The following is a 17,041-nucleotide window of genomic DNA, read 5'->3' as shown; positions in this document are numbered from 1 at the left end:
CGCTTGATTGTGCTAGGCTAGGGTAGTATATGGACAGGCTAGGGTAGTATATGGACAGACTAGGATAGTAAATAGACATGCCAGGGTAGTATATGGACAGTAAAATGTAAATAACTGCGCTAAGCTAAATAAGACAAAAAGCTGCAGCTGTAGTGGGAATCACTATAAATAGGTATGTAAATGGGAAAGCTGCGCTACAACAATTGATATACTGTGAATTAAATGACACAGAAAAAAGGTTAGACTACAGTCCAAACACATAGCACAGATTTAACATTTATAATGGTTTAGGACAGTCCAAAGAAAGAGGATTCCAAGGTGCAGATGCAAGGATGGTAAATCCGCCACCAAAAGGTCACTCCAAAAAGCCACGGTGAAGCATGCTGAGGGTGTACGCTTACCAGAAGGAGAAGGGTTAAGGGCCTTGTAAAGTCTCAAGATGACCAGCTACAGGGGTACACCTCTCCTAACCAGGTCCCATTAGGTCCAGGGATCCTCCACATCGAACCAATGCAAACCACCAGCCTCCTCATCCAACTCAGTGGATAGCTTGAATGTGTAGTTTTCAGAATGTTTTTTTTTTTTTCCCCTTTTTTTTCTTTTGGATAGCCAACTGTCTGGATCAGATGAATGCAGGACAGCAGGCAAGTGTCCTGCATTCATCTGATCCAGACAGTTGGCTATCCAAAAGAAGAAAAAGGGGAAAAAAAAAAAAACATTCTGAAAACTACACATTCAAGCTATCCACTGAGTTGGATGAGGAGGCTGGTGGTTTGCATTGGTTCGATGTGGAGGATCCCTGGACCTAATAGGACCTGGTTAGGAGAGGTGTACCCCTGTAGCTGGTCATCTTGAGACTTTACAAGGCCCTTACCCTTCTCCTTCTGGTAAGCGTACACCCTCAGCATGCTTCACCGTGGCTTTTTGGAGTGACCTTTTGGTGGCGGATTTACCATCCTTGCATCTGCACCTTGGAATCCTCTTTCTTTGGACTGTCCTAAACCATTATACATGTTAAATCTGTGCTATGTGTTTGGACTGTAGTCTAACCTTTTTTCTGTGTCATTTAATTCACAGTATATCAATTGTTGTAGCGCAGCTTTCCCATTTACATAGTATATGGACAGGCCAGGGTAGTATAAAAACAGACTATCATAGTATATAGACAGGCTAGGGTAGTATATAGACAGGCTAGGGTAGTATATGGACAGGCTAGGGTAGTAAATAGACAGACTAGAATAGTAAATAGATAGGCCAGGGTAGCATATGGACAGGCTAGGGTAGTATATGGACAGGCTAGGGTAGTAAATGGACAGGCTAGGGTAGTAAATAAACAGGCTAGGGTAGTAAACAAACAGGGATCACTCAGTTGCCATTACCTAAGATGCCAGGATCCACCTACCTGCCTGGATGGAGACACAGTTTCTCATGGCCGGAAGTCCCCTTTCCTTCTCAGGCTTTCTCTAACCAGCACAGCTGGCCAACAAGGTAGAGTCACCTCCGGCGCCAGTGGCGTCACTAGAGTTGGTATCACCTGGTGCAGTAAAACATTGTGTCACCCCCCCTTCCCTGGGCACTGAACAGGCTAGTGCATCAGCGCTGCTCCCCTCCAACCTACCACAGTGGATGGAGCTGGTATGGGATTGGGGTGATCAAGGGTGCTGGGATGGGATCAGGGTGGTGGATGGAACCGGTATGGGATCGGGGTGGTGGGTAGAGCCAGGATGTGATCAGGGAATGAATGAAGCCCAGATGGGATTAGGGGATGGATGGAGCCGGCATAGGATCAGAGTGGTGGATGTTGCCATGATGGGATTAGGGGAAAGGATGGATCGGGGATGGGATCAGTGGGGAAGGATGAAGCTTGGATAGGATCAGGGAAATTTATAAAGCCGGAATAGGATCGGGGTAATGGATGGAGCCGGGATGATACCAGGGTATTGAATCGAGCCAGGATGGGATCAGGGGAATAGATGGAGCCAGGATGGGATCGGGTAATGGATGGAGCCAGGATGATATCAGGGCAATGTATGGAGCCACGATGGGATTAGGGGAATAGATGGAGCCAGGATGGAATCGGGGTAATGGATTGAGCCGAGATGAGATTGGGGTAATGGATGGAGCTGGGATGGGATCAGGGGAATGGATGGAACCGGGATGGGATCAGGGGGAAGGATGGAGCCAGGATGGGATCGTAGGATGGTTAAAGGCAGGATGGGATCGGGGTTGTAGATGGAGCTGGGATGGGATCGGGTGGTAGATTGAGCTGGGATGCAATCGGGGTGGTGGAAGGAGCCGGGATGGGATCGGGTTGGAAGGATGGAGCCGGGGCAGGATTGGAAAAATGGATAGAGCTGGGATAGGATCGGGGTGATGGATGGAGCCGGGATGGGATCAGGGGAATGGACGAAGCTGGGATTGGATCAGAGAAGGGATGGAGCCACAATGGGATTGGTGGAATGGATGGAGCTGGGATGGGATGGGGGAATGGATGGAACTGGGATGGGATTGGGGAATGGATGGGGCCTGGGATGGGATCAGGGGGGAAGGATGGAGCTTGGATGGGGGAATGGATGGAGCTGGGTTGGGATCTTTGATTTAAGGGGGTCGGGCTGTTCAAACTTCAAATCTGCCCTCCTCCTAGCACAAGTCCTCTCTAACCCAAAACAAAGCACCCTCTAGCACATATCCTCTAACCCCCACCCCCTCCCTAAAATCACTCCTGGCCATGCCCCCCCTCCTTTCCCGATTTCACCATGTCCTCCTACTCTGTAAGACCCCTATTACCACAGACCTCAACAGTGGGCAGGTGTCCCTCCTCCTCCCCGGGTCTTCCTCCCAGCCTGTATAACGTCAGAGCCAAGGAGGCGGCAGCTATAGTAGGGTCCGTAATGAGTGCAGCCGACGTAGAGAGAAATTCCTGCAACTATGGAGAGTTGTGATTGTGGGGGTGTGTAGGGTGGTCGGACCGCAGGCACCCTGTATGTCTCTGCCTCACTCCCTCCTCCCCCACCCTTCCCACACATCGATTGGAGATGAGAGGATATTAGAGATCCCAAAAGGGAAGGAGGAACCGCAGCGCCCAGGGTCAGTCTGGGCCTGGTGTCACTCTCTGGCTCTGGTCCGCATCCCCACACCCCTATATATATGTATATAAATAAATCCTTAGCTTTGTATTAGCTATGCATAAACAGCACCCTCTGTGGCATGGGAATATTGTATCCATTTACATGGCGTACATCTTATATGGTTTATTTCATCATCATGGTAACAGTACTTAGAAGTGTTATTATTTTATGCACCTTGACAAAATACTTGTGGATACATTGAGTGGATACTACTTATTTTGTAATCAGGTTTGTAACCTGTTTTTTTTTTTATGTGGTAATGACATTTGTATGCCCTTTATTCTTCAAAGTGTCAGTTGTTACTTTTTATATTCTATATCATAAGGCAACTGAGAGCAATTGAACATGAATGTTCCTTTGCATAAATGTATGCATATTAGACTTACCTAACTTGTTTTGTCTCGAAAACAGTTTTTTTTTTGAATATGCCATTTTTTCCAAAAAAAAACCCATAAATCCTCCTAAAGAACATTTCTGTACCTTGAAGATAAAGACTGCAAACAATATATAGTAATACTGCTAAAGAAAAATACTCTTTTTATGTTTTCCAGGCACAGCGATGTGAACAATGAGAATGCCAGCCGACCAGGTTCATCTCTAAGTTCAGGGTTAAAAGTACATGGAAACTTATCTTCTGAAAATGAAAATATAACAACTACATTGGTGGCCAACAAAGGGAACATAACACCGACACTTGGAAGAAGACGCTCATCTCCAGCAGAAGATACATTTTCACGTTCTTCATCTGCTCTTTCTGAGTTTTTAGAAGAAGTGAGAAAGAAAAGGGCAGCTGAAAAAGATCAGACTTCCCTAGTTATAGAAGAAACATCATCGCTGCCTATTTACCGTACAACTGGTGCTTCCTCTCTCCGAAGATGTACACGCCTAAATGATGATGAGGAGGAAGATTTCTCAGTTGCTTTAGGGAAACTTGCAGATGACAAACCTGTATCAAGTCAAGGATTAACTCGTTCAGCAAGCCTTAGATGCCTACCTTCTGAAAAGTCTGACCCCACTCTATCACCTGCAGTTAAACGTATGGCAAGATTTGGCTCTTACGAATCTCTTCAACAACCTCCAGTTGTAGGGAAAGAGAGTGCTCCTTCTTTAAAGATAAGGCCTTGGAGGAAATGTCTTGAAGCACCAGTGGAGGAGGCTGCAGAAAATGATTTTGGAAACCAGCCTCTTGTGTTCCAAAACAAGAGATTTTCACAACTGGCAGATGATGAAAATGAAGAAAATGTATCAAACTGGAAAGTACCCAGTCTTAAGTATGAGAGAAAATTGCCTGATGACAGTGATGACATCCTGCCTGCTCTGAAAAAATCACAATCAACGTTAAGCTTGTCTAGATATTCTAGGGATAGAAGAGAAGGTCAGCGACCACTCAGTGTCCATTTTGTAGATCTACCTACAAATGAACCAAGTCTTTCCACAGGTGTATTAAAAAGTGCTTTAAAGAAAAGCTCTAGCATTGGTGAGGATTTAGGAAATCTGTCTGATTCCTCATCCTCGTCTGGATCTGTTTTTTCTTGCAAGAGTGCGGATAGTATCAAAAGTCGGCCACGTGCTCAAAGACTAGAAGGAGAAGGTATTTCTGGGAAGCTAGTTACATCAGAAATACTACAAGAAAATAAAAGACCTGAGGCAGAAGGCAAAGAAGATGATGTGAATAGCATAATGATGAAATATCTTCGCAAAAATGATGAAGAACAAGGTAAATGTAAAAAAAAAAAAAAACACTTTTTAAGCTCTGTCTTCAATGTTGAACAATGCCAAGGTAGTTCAACGTGTTAAATTTATTATGCATAGTTTTAATCATAGTATCATGTAATCCAGTTTGATTTGTCCAGGAGTTACATGGTTTCTGTTGTATTTTATGTACATATTGAAGCTGGGTTGAAGAAGCTGAAGAAAGCAGTCCTGCTAGGCCACAATGGTGCTTTCACCCTGAACAATAAGCCAGTCATTTCTCCTTGATTATTTCAAGAGGTTGATGTCTTTGCCTAGGAATCTATTCGATTTATTCTCCCTGGAGAAGAGACGTCTGAGGGGGGACATGATAGCAATTTATAAATATCTTAATGGGGATCTCAGCTTAGAAAAAAAGCTGTTCATTCGAAGGGATTGCATGAGGACTCGAGGGCATACAATGCGATTAGAGGAGAAGTGTTTTAACCTCAGGCAACGAGGGGGGTTCTTTACTGTTAGGGCTACAAGATTGTGGAATTCTCTACCACAAGAGGTGGTTTCTGCGGGTAGTATGGTGGCTTTCAAAAGACTCTTAGACTTACATCTCAAGGATCAGAACATTAAGGGCTATGTGAGATGATTACAGCCACACACACCTACACAGGTTGAACTGGATGGACTATTGTCTTTATTCAACCTCACCTACTATGTAACTATGTAAATCTACCTATTAAGACCACCAAGCCCAGACAGTCATTTTACAACTATAGTGTTAAAAAGGGCTGACTTTTAGAGCAAGATCTGAAAATTACTTTTCTATAAAGCAATGAAAGTGCCAAACTAACAGAAATACTTTCTGTCTGCATACTGAATGGAGAGGCAGGAAGCTTTTGATCAGAACACCATATATCAAGAATAGTGATTTCCTAAGAGAGCGAGGAAATTAAATGGAAGTATAATGTGATGTCTACACAACTTTACTGATATTAGCTACTAAAAAGTTTAGGCAAAATATTTGTTTCTATTACAAAACCGTTCTGTGTCACACCTGACTGATATTTTCCATTCCTTGTCCATCTCATTAAATTGGTTCATTATCTGAAGCTGGCTGACAAACGTCATGCTACATGCCTCATTAGCCAACACTGAGCTCAGCTACTTGGCACAGGCTTGTGGGCACCTATATACTAGCACTAAAGCTGGAGTATTCATTGCATAATACCCTAATTTATTTTAAAAAGATGCAGAGCTCATAATGTTCTAAAGGCAAACAATAATGCTATATTTTATTACACGTGGATGACTTGTTTTACCTATTTTTTTTCCTACTATCAAGAGAAACAGGCCTCTGCTGTAATGGGAAAGCAGGCATAACAAAATTTGACCCAAACTTAACCCCATCCCTGGAGGTCAGCAGGGGGAAACCAGTGAGAGCTGCCTGGGACCAGGGACACTGACAACCACCTTATCGATACAAAGAGCAGGGCTCAGGAGTGAGCATGCATGAGTGCCCCCATAGCAAGTGGCATGCTATGAGGGCACTCTGCAGGGGGGAGGGGCCAGGAGCACCAGTGGAGGACAAAAGAAGAGGAGGATCAAGGCTTCTTTGTGTAAAATCATTGCACAGGGCAGGCAAGTATAACATGTTTGTTATTTTTTTTAAAAGGTTTAGTAGCACTTTAAATAGGCCACAGAGACATAGCATGCCTGTGTCAAACAAGGAAAATCCAGGCTTTATTTGTTTTACATCTATGTCCAGACTATGGACATTATACTATTTAGACTTTATTAACTAGCAATATTAGAGCTGTAAAACAAGCCCTCTAACTGTTTTTAATGTGAAGTACAGTAAAACCTTGGATTGCCAGCATATTTTGTTCAACATGCTTGTAAACCAAAGCACTCTTATATCAAAGCAAATTTTCCCATAAGAAATAATGGAAACTCAGATGATTCGTTCCACATCCATTTATTCATAAGTCTTTTAGTTAATAGTCTATATACAAAGATTATAGCAATGTGATAGGTTGTGTCATCATAAAATGTCCATCCACAAATGGCAGCCTCCACAAGGGGATTAGAAGCAAAATCCAACAGGAGCTACAAAGTATAAAAGAGAAGAGAGGCACCTCTAAGTGTAGCAGTATGGGGACATTTAATGAAGGTATAACATTTAGCAACTCACATGGTTGATGATTAAAAAGGTAAATCTAAGTATGCAGGCATCTTGGGTAAAGCTGTCCACATAGACCATCTTCTGAACCACTGGCTCTCACTGATGTCAGTCTGCAATTGTGATTGGGAAGACTACCCTGCAGTAGAGTGATCTGAAAGCGAGACTTTGAATCGCTCATGGAGCGCAGCGTGGAAGGGTGTGATGAAGATGGCGGTGCGGAGGATGGTCTATGTGGACAGCTTTACCCCGGATGCCTGCATACTTAGATGTGCCTGTTTTATTCATCAACCATGTGAACTGCTAAATATTGAACCTTCATTAAATGTAACCATATTGCTACACTTAGAGGCGCCTCTATTCTCTTTTATACCCAGTTGTGACATGACGCTACTTGTATATCAAGACATCGCTTGTATATCAAGTCAAAATTTATTTAAAAAATTTACTTGTCTTGCAAAGCGCTCTCAAACCAAGTTACTCTCAAACCAAGGTTTTACTGTAATTTGTTCCCAAAGATTTTCAAAGATCACAGCAAAGAATCAGATTCCAGCAACTTAGAAACTTTTGCTGGCTCATTTGGCTGTACTTCTCCTGTGGCTTACAGGAGTGTAGTTTGCTCTGCACACCTGCGACTCATTTTCAACAGACAGCGGGCTGAAGTTCACTGTCTGCTGACGTCACAGAGCTGGTCTAGGCTCAGCCTCTCAGAACCTGAGAACCACTGAGAACCTGAGTCGGCCGCTCCCACACCCTCCACAGCCCAGTGCTCCAGTGAGCGCAGCGGGGGCCGGGGGGGGGGGGGCAGAGAACTGCTGACTGACATTTAACTGATGTCCCATTCACCTAGGTAAGTATGATTCTTAAAAAAAATTTAAAAAAACACATACATCCTTTTTAAAGTGCTTTTACGCATTTTTTTGAGCAATGTAAATACAGTATGAGTGCATGATCTAGACACATGTTCGCTTTAAGAATTCAGGCACCTGTAAAACAGCATTCTTAGAGACATGTATACCCCACCCAGGACTTTCCCAAATAAAGTCTCTCTCTCTCTCTCTCTCTGTCACAAAGTGAATGATTTGAATAACTGTTACAATTCCATGCAATCATATTTGGTATTTAGTAAATGACAAGGGTATTGGTATCATCTTTGAAATATTTTTAATATGCATTTTATTTCTATATGCATATTTCAGCAAGAAATTGTATCTAACAGTGAAATTAGCTGTGCTATCCCCTAAAACAAAGTTTTTTTTTTTCCAATCATCAAAGTACAAACAGTGCAACAGTATATCAAGTGCTGGCAGTTGATCCAAAAGTGCAAAAAGTGTTGAAATAAAGTGCTCCGCTTTCTTGACAAAAATAAAGTGCTGTGCCTTGTGTTCAAAATAACAATATTTGTGTCCAGTCACCACTTCAGTGCCCTTCTAGGACCCAACTCACCCAATGTTGTTGACCCCCTAAGTTTATACTGAGAAAGGTCAAAACAAAGAAATATCATTGCATAACACTGTTTATATAAAAATCCCCAATAAAAACAATGTGTGTACACTCACATTGTTAGGTGCCTCCCTTGGCACTCGGAATTATCAGTAAATACGGTAATATTTTGTCCCTGCTCTGTGTATCCACTGTGTATCGGAGCCAGCTTGCATTCACCTAATTAACCACTTCAGCCCCAGGAAGAGTTTACCCCCTTCCTGACCAGACCATTTTTGCGATACGGCACTGCATTACTTTAACTGACAATTGTACATGCATCGTTTGTATTGGGAAATTGTTTTAATAAATAGTGATATGCAATGAAATTTCTTCTGGTTTCCTTGTATGAAATACTATGGTGCTGCTAATGAGGATCCACAATGAGAGATTGACCATAGATATTATATTAAGTGTGTTTTCACCTACCTCAGCAGACATCCCAAGTTTCCCGCGAGGTGTGGGAGTCTCCCGCATATGGGCTGGGGCTCCCTGACACCCGAAAGTGCAGCGCGATATTCCGGCTGTCAGCTGCAGCAGCCCTTACTGTGAAGAACGGAGCCGATGCTTCCTGTATAGTTCTGGCTCCTGTCACAGGTGGGGTGATATCAAATGAACTCTGCCTGTGATATACAGGAAGAATTGGCTCTGCTCTCTACTGCAGGCGCATGCTTCCTCCAGTGCCGCTCCTGTCACACTCCGTTTGTGTCCCAGAGGAGCCAGCATTATCCACCAGCAGTACTCGCCAGCAGTACCCACCAGCAGTACCAGCCAACAGTACCTACCAGCAGTACCCGCCAGCAGTACACACCAGAAGTATCAGCCAGCAGTACTCGCCAGCAGTACCCACCCACAGTACCAGCCAACAGTACCCACCAGCAGTACTCACCATTAGTACCAGCCAGCAGTACCCACCAGCACTACCCGCCAGCAGTACCAGCCAGCAGTACCCACCAGCAGTACCCACCAGCAGTACCCACCAGCAGTACCAATCAGCAATACCAGCCCTGGAGGACAGCTAGCAGCAGCCACCAACTATACTCACCTGGGGGACAGCAGCAGCCAGTGATACCTGCAGGAATCCTGGGGAAGAAGTGAAGATTGAGGTCAGTTGAGGTGCAGGTAAACTTCAGTACATCAGCGTGAAAGCAGCCTTAGGCACCTTTCATGCAATCGGTCTGTGCATTAGCATGTGTAAATTGCTGCAACATGTTTTTTAATAACTAGTTGTGTTCTATCATAATAAAATGTCATGTCCTTGTTCATACATGTATGAACAAGGACATTACACTTTCTGGCTGCCTAAGTCACATGTGCTAGGGGTGCAACTAGACCCCAGCACATAATTGTAACTATCCCAGCATGTGCAGTGTTTCTGACTCCTATCACCATCACCACTTCAAATCACTGAAGTGGTCATGGTGGTTAGAGTGTTCCTTTAATATCTCTCAGAAGAAGTAAACCTCTGTATACTGATTTCATGTCATTTGATCAACCTCTAGTTGTGTTTAATTGGTGGGGGGTGGGGGGGGGGGTGCGGTGTGTCACCTCCCTAAAATGAGTTTGCTGCCTCCCTGAAATGAGTTTTTGCAAGTTGGGATGTCTGCCTCAGTATAAACTTAGGAGGTCAACAACATTTGATGAGTTCGGTCCTAGAAGGGCACTGGAGTGGTGACTAGACATGAAGATCATTATTTTGAGCACAAGACACAGAACTTTTTTTTGGTCAAGAAAGTGGAGCACTTTATTTCAGCACTAAACTGTTGCACTGTTTGCACTTTGACGATTGGAAAAAAAACTTTGTTTTAAGGGATAGCGAAGCTATTTTCACTGTAAGATTAATTGTTTGTGGTAACAAAAGTTATAGCAGCAGCTTTCCAATTTCGATATTACTAATCACTATAGTGAAACAGGTACACATTTAGGTTTGAGGTAGAGCAGCTTACATTTTTCTAAACATCAGCAAGAAATTGTGCCTGCAATGCTATAGATCAAGGATCTTCAAACTATGGCCCTCCAGCTGTTCGGGAACTACAATTCCCATCATGCCTAGTCATGTCTGTAAATGTCAGAGTTTTACAATGCCTCATGGGATATGTAGTTCTGCAACAGCTGGAGGGCCGTAGTTTGAGGATCCCTGCTATAGATGATGTTAGAATAGGAAATATGATGATATATTGCCCAATGTTAATTTTTTGAGCTTCTTTTTTCTCTACATCGGAGTTCCAGATCAATTGCCCACTGGCAATAGACCCCAATTTATAAAGTTTTGGCTTTATCTACACTTCTATACATTTTGTATACCTCAGTCAGTCACTAAAAAGCCATTGGTTGTGCATACTGTATGTGTTATGACAATTCATCTGTCTCTATGGAATTTTCCTTGTTAATGTCTTAATTTAGCCTTACCGTTGTTATTTATAAATTGTCCCGTAATTTAGATTTTTCTTCTTTTTTTTTTTTTGTACATACAGTAATTGAGGTCATTCCTTATCTTCCTAGCATTTTCAATATTTTATTTACCTCTTCTCTTTACATTGAGAGAAGCCAAGAGACTCATTCAGCAGGTTTCAGGTGTGCCTAAGACACTAAAATGTTTAAAAAGAGCTCTGAGAGGGCTACATATGAGCGTTCTGAGTAGTAGTAGTAGTAGTAGAAGAAGTAGTATGTAGTAGTAAATGTCTGCCTACATTAATGGAAGATTGAGAATAAAGGTTCAGGTGGACTCACATAAAAAAAACTAAAAATGTTTCTGTTTTCTGTCAAATATTCTTTTTTTTAGAGTCTTCAAATATTTCTAAATTACAAAATAACATTGCCTTCAATTTGAAGAGGCATGTTTGTCACAAACATTCCCTGGCATTGCAAGAGTAAAGACAAAGATGGAACAATTTCATGCATGTTTAAGATCATTAAATAGCTAAAACATGATGAATAAACAGACTTTCATCTAAATTTGCTGTGACCAAATTACAGTAGTAATTAAAACCACACTAAGTCTTATCTCCATTCTGCAGCAAATTCTTGATGCAGCCATAACAATTTCAAGTTTCCAAGATTAGCTGTGGTGTATGACTTCTGTGACTTCAACTCCAGGGATGGCAGAATTATCCCATTACAGTTTATTATATATCCACAGCATGGTTGGAAAAATGCTGTTTTCTTACATCATCAAAGTATATAACGATCATTCAGCAAAGTCAGAGCACCAGACAGGAACAGATGTAGAATATGTGTTCCCTCTAGATCTTTTGCTTATGCTTTTGGGAACATATAAAAAAACAGCCAGAAAAATCCTTCTTCAATTTCCTCTTATATCCTGTTATGGTGTTCCACCGATGCCCCTGTAAGTGCTCACTCCTGCTGCTGTAGTGTCTGTATATAAATAAATGTATTATTCAACAGAGTGAGACCCCCTTATAAGGCTCCGTTCACATGTAGGCGTTTTGGGGCGTTTTGGGGGAGTTTTTCTGCTCTAGGATCAGCTCCCAAAACGCCCAACAAGACAAATCCTATTCATTTCAATGGCCCCTGTTCACATCTGAGCGTTATGACGCTGTGAGCAAGACGCCCAACGCTCAAAAAAGTACATGAGCTTCTTTTTGGGCAGATTACAGGTGTTTTCCATTGGTCTCTATTCAATCTAAAAACGCCTGCACAAAAATCGCGGTAAAATCGCGGTAAAAAACGCGCGAAAACGCTACGCTCAGGTGTGAATGTAGCCTAAAGGTAAAAGAGTGTGTATGCTTGAACTATAATGCAGAGATCTCATTGCCAGAAATTGTACAATCCTACAATGTCCTTTAGATCCTTCAACAAATATGTAGTACATGGGCCTACTTGATCAGATACATATTTTTTTACATAAATCCTCCCATTTTTTTCTGTTGTTAAATCCAAGGGATAATGTACTGAGAATGTGCAATCAAATTCTATGGTATACAAGTAGCTTAACCTCTTCACGACGATGTAATGCAAATATGCGATCTTCTGCTTCAAGTGGTTGTACCAGGGTGATGTTTTCTAGAGCCAACAGTTGGTTTTCTTGTAATAACAACTGATGCGGCTAATCAGCGGCTCAGCTGTTATTACAAGCAGCAAGAGGAGACGCCCCCTCCCGCCGCCTTCTGCGTTTTGTTTGGGCTCTCTGATCACACCAGGAGGCCCGAGCGACCCATTGGCTGGCCGATGACCCAAACAACCCATATGGAAGAAGAATATATTTCCAATATATTTAGGGAAAATTTTTGAAATATATTGAATATGGCCAAAATTGTAGCATTTCAAATATATTTCCAATATATTTTGGAAAAATAAATTAAGAATGTTTTTTTAAAATATATTTAAAATATATTTTTCTTCCATGTGGGAAAGCCTGAATTGGCTTTGATCAGGTCGCGGATCTAGTAACCCAGAAGCAATATCGTGACATCACTTCCAGTTAACTGGAGCCTTAAAGGCGCCAGATTAACCACTTAAGCCCCGGAGGATTTGGCTGCTAAAGGACCAGGGGTTTTTTTGCGATTTTTTACTGCGTGACTTTAACGGACAATTGCGCGGTCGTGCGACGCTGTACCTAAACGAATTTGACGTCCTTTTTTTCCCACAAACAGAGCTTTCTTTTGGTGGTATTTGATCACCTGTGCGATTTTTTGATCACGCGCTATAAACAAAAAAAGAGCGTAAATTTTGCAAAAATAACAATATTTTTCACATTTTTTTATATGAAATTCCCCAAAAAAAAAAGTAAAAATCAAAATTTTTTAACATTTTTCGGCCAATTTGTTTTATGCTACCTATGTTTGGTAAAAAAAATCGCAAAAAGCGTATTTTGATTGGTTTGCGCAAAAGTTATCGCGTTTACTAACAAAGAGAAAGATTTTTGTCATTTTTGGTGTTTTTTTTTTTAACGCGTAATGGCGGCGATCTGCGATTTTTTTTCGGTACTGCGACATTGCGGCGGACAGATCGGACCCTTGACTGACATTTTTGACACTTTTGGGGTTACCAGTGACATTACTGCAGTAATCAGTGCTATACATATGCACTGTTACTGCAAAAATGACACTGGCAGGGAAGGGGTTAACTTTATTGGACAGGGAGGGGTTAAGTGTGTCCTAGGGGCGTGCTTTCTACTGTGTAGGGACATTGCTATTGGTGTAAAAGCAAAGATCAACCGTTCTACATAGTAGAACGGTCAGATCTTTACTTTTACACAGGGAGAACTGACAGGCAGCTTGTTTACACAAGCTGCTCTGTCTTTCTCCCTTCACAGGAGCGATCGCAGTGTGACTGGCGGACATCGAGTCCGCCGGTCACACGCACTGACTTGCCTGTGAACGAGCCGCGGCGGGCGCGCGCCTCGGCGGGCGCGCGCCCGCCCGCTATAGGCTCGCAAGTCAGTGACAGGCGAGTGACGTACCGATACGTCACTCTGCCTGGCCGGGGCTGACCGCCGCAGTATATAGTCGTGCGGCGGTCGGCAACCGGTTAAAAAAAAAAAAAGTCAGTATTCAAAACAGCCAAAGGAGGGATTTGGGGTCTTATAGTGCCCAGATCCCTCCAAAAAAAACGTGACACGTGACTATTGATGTCACAAGGGATGTCTACATTCCTTGTGACAGCAATAAAAGTGATAAAAAAAATGTAAAGGGACAGTAAAAAAAAAAAAAATAATAAAAAAAAATTGAAAGCACCCCATTACTTCGTGCTCGCCCACAGAAGCGAACGCATATGTAAGTTACGCCTGCTAATGTAAACAGTGTTTAAACCACACATGTGAGGTATCACTGTGATCATTAGAGTGAGAGCAACAATTCTAGCACTAAACCTCCTCTGCAAATGTAAACTGGTAACCGTTAAAAATGTTTAAAGCGTCGCCTATGGAGATTGTAAAGTCTAGTTTTTTTTTTAGTTTAAAAAAAAAACAAAAAACAAACATGTTATACTTACCTGCTATGTGCAGTTGGTTTTGCACAGAGTGGCTCAGGTCCTTCTCTTCTCGGGTCCCTTTTCTGTGCTCCTGGCCCATCCCTCCTGTTGAGTACCCCACAGCAAGCAGCCAAGCAGCTTGCTATGGGGGTACCTGAGTCGAGTCACAGCTCCCTGTGTCCATTTGGACATTAAGCCGTGACCTGACCCCACCCCTTCTCTCTTTTGATTAGCGGACTGACTTTGATTGGCAGTAGCAGGAGCCAATGGCACCACACTCCTGTCAGCCAATGAGGAGGGGAGTCCCAGGCAACTTTGACACTCCTGCAACATTGCTGGATAGAGATGGGCTCAGATAAGTATTAGGGGGGGCTGAGTGGGGCTGCTGCACACAGAAGTTTTTTTTATCTTAATGCAACTTACAACCTCTTTAGGTACCGTAGTTTGTTGCCATTCCATGAGTGTGCACAATTTCAAAGCATGACATGTTAGGTATCTGTTTACTCGGCGTAACATTATCTTTCACATTATACAAAAAAAATGGGCTAACTTTACTGTTTTGTATTTTTTAATTTCACGAAAATGTGTTTTTTTTTTCCCAAAAAATTGTGTTTTTTGGGATACAGTGTGACATAAAATATTGCAACAATGGCCATTGTATTCCCTAGGGTCTCTTCTGAAATTATATGTACATTTATGTATATATAATGTTTGGGGTTCTAAGTAATTTCATAGCAAAAAATACTGATTTTAACATGTAAGCAGCAAGTGTCAGAAAAAGGCTTAGCCTTCAAGGGGTTAAGAAACATACAGATGCAGTGTGTGACTGAACCTAACAGTATCTAAACAAAATTGAAAATTAGTATTGGATCCACTCTCTCTTGAAATTGGTTTTCCACCTAAGAGCATATGTATGAATCAAGTGGTAGTTAGAATATGCTGAATGACTTCATGGTGGAGGACTGCAGAAACAAGTGATGAAAGTAATACGTACAGTACATTTTTTCACAATAGTGTTTATCTATTTTCTTTTAGGTCACATCAAGTAAAGGCTTTTGGGTCTGGCCGATGAAGGACTCACTTTGGCTGTCTGTATTCTATTGTCGAAGGCTTGCACTATGTATTTGCCAAAAGCACAAGATTGTAAAGATGAATTTATGGTTGAAAATTAAAGATTGTTCTATAATTTGTTCGCTTTCTAAAAATAAAGCTGTAGGTTTCTCAACTTAGCAGTCTGCTTATTGGAAATATAAAGAATGACATTTGTACATACACATAATATGGATGGACCTCTCAGAGATTTTGTTACATATTACTTCTGTATTGCTGTATATTGGTTAAGACGCATGCCACATTAATTTTTTGATGAACGTAAGACTCACCAAAACACTGGAAGTCAATAGGTTTTCTCACCCCCCTCATCCAGTTCATGATGTAAAAATCCTCCGGGATCCCTCAGTCAAACCATTGCTTTATGTTACCTGTTAACAAGTCTTTTGCTGTTCTTTGAAACACTTCACAGCCATGCCACCCCTCCCTCCTTGTATTCCTGGCAGTGAAATACTTCCAGCCTGAGCAGTGGTTAGTTATTTTAACTCACAATCAAAAGAGGGTAGAGTTCTGATTTGCTGTTGTGGCCACCAACTAAAAGCAGAGTGGCTAGAACGCAAATACACAGCCAGTAATAGGAGAAAATTACTGATGCTGCAACTGCTGCTAGGCATACATGTCAGCCAATTGACCACCAGCTAAAAAAAAATGTTAAATTCTAGATAAGGATAGTCACTATAGGATGAAAATCTGTTATTGAAAAAGGGTAAATGCTGTTGAAACCTGGTATATGACAAAATGTACTGTATTAACATAAAGGGCAACCCAGAATTGTGCAATGTTACACGTCAATCACATAGTATATAGCAATATGGCTCTTTGTGTCATAGCACTGCAAAATTTTAGTATAAGGCAGCACGACTCTAATTTACAAGTTAGTTACAGAAGAGACAAGGACTCAAGGAACAAATAAGGATTACTGAAACAGCATATATGTGATATACAGCGTGAATGAGGTTACTGGGTGGCCACAGTAAACATCTGCACAAAAGTGCCAAGAAGGTATGCTAGTAAATAGATGAACCACATAAAACACCAATACAATAGTCAATTTCATCCCTTTCAGACATGCCAAATGTTCATGTCCCTCTTCTCCTTAAAATTGCTTTCCTATTGTGGAGATCTTTTACTTGTGCAGCCCAGCAGTGTGTTTACTCTCTAGTGTTTGCGTTAATGCTTCTCTTGGAAGCAGAGAAAATATATGGTACACCAAATACTTGAGTAGCTGATAGCCTTTCACAGCCAAAGGTCTTTCTTGACAAAGGGGATGCTAATGAACAGGATTTCGAAGATGGGGGGGGGGGGTGGAAGTGCTACATCATTTTAAGACAACAGACTTTATTTTAGATAAATAAATCAGAGTTCAATAAACCTGAGAGCACACTGTACACTATATGCTGGTTATTCCTAAATAAAAATTTGGTAACTGTCCACCTGTTGCAGGACCAGAAGTACCTGCATGGATGTGGACATAGGTGGCAGCAGCACCATCAATAATACATGATGTAAATTTAAAGCCCAGCTC

The 17,041-nt window shown here is 41.9% G+C and overlaps 1 protein-coding gene across 1 annotated transcript in view; it reads left to right on the top strand.

Annotated features, from left to right (window-relative positions):
- MYO18B (myosin XVIIIB) overlaps positions 1–15,631 on the top strand; it is an 842,989-nt gene extending 827,358 nt beyond the window's left edge. The window contains exons 43-44 of the mRNA XM_082258232.1: positions 3,680–4,845; positions 15,442–15,631. Of these exons, the coding sequence (XP_082114358.1) occupies positions 3,680–4,845; positions 15,442–15,455 (1,180 nt within the window). The 3' untranslated portion in view covers positions 15,456–15,631. The remainder of the gene's footprint in view (positions 1–3,679; positions 4,846–15,441) is intronic.
- Positions 15,632–17,041: the final 1,410 nt, after the last annotated feature.

The sequence above is a fragment of the Pelophylax lessonae genome (assembly GCF_965119305.1).
Source record: "Pelophylax lessonae genome assembly, chromosome: 1".
Taxonomy (NCBI): domain Eukaryota; kingdom Metazoa; phylum Chordata; class Amphibia; order Anura; family Ranidae; genus Pelophylax; species Pelophylax lessonae.
The sequence above is the reverse complement of the archived record's forward strand: the minus strand, read 5'-3'. Positions and strand labels throughout refer to the sequence as shown.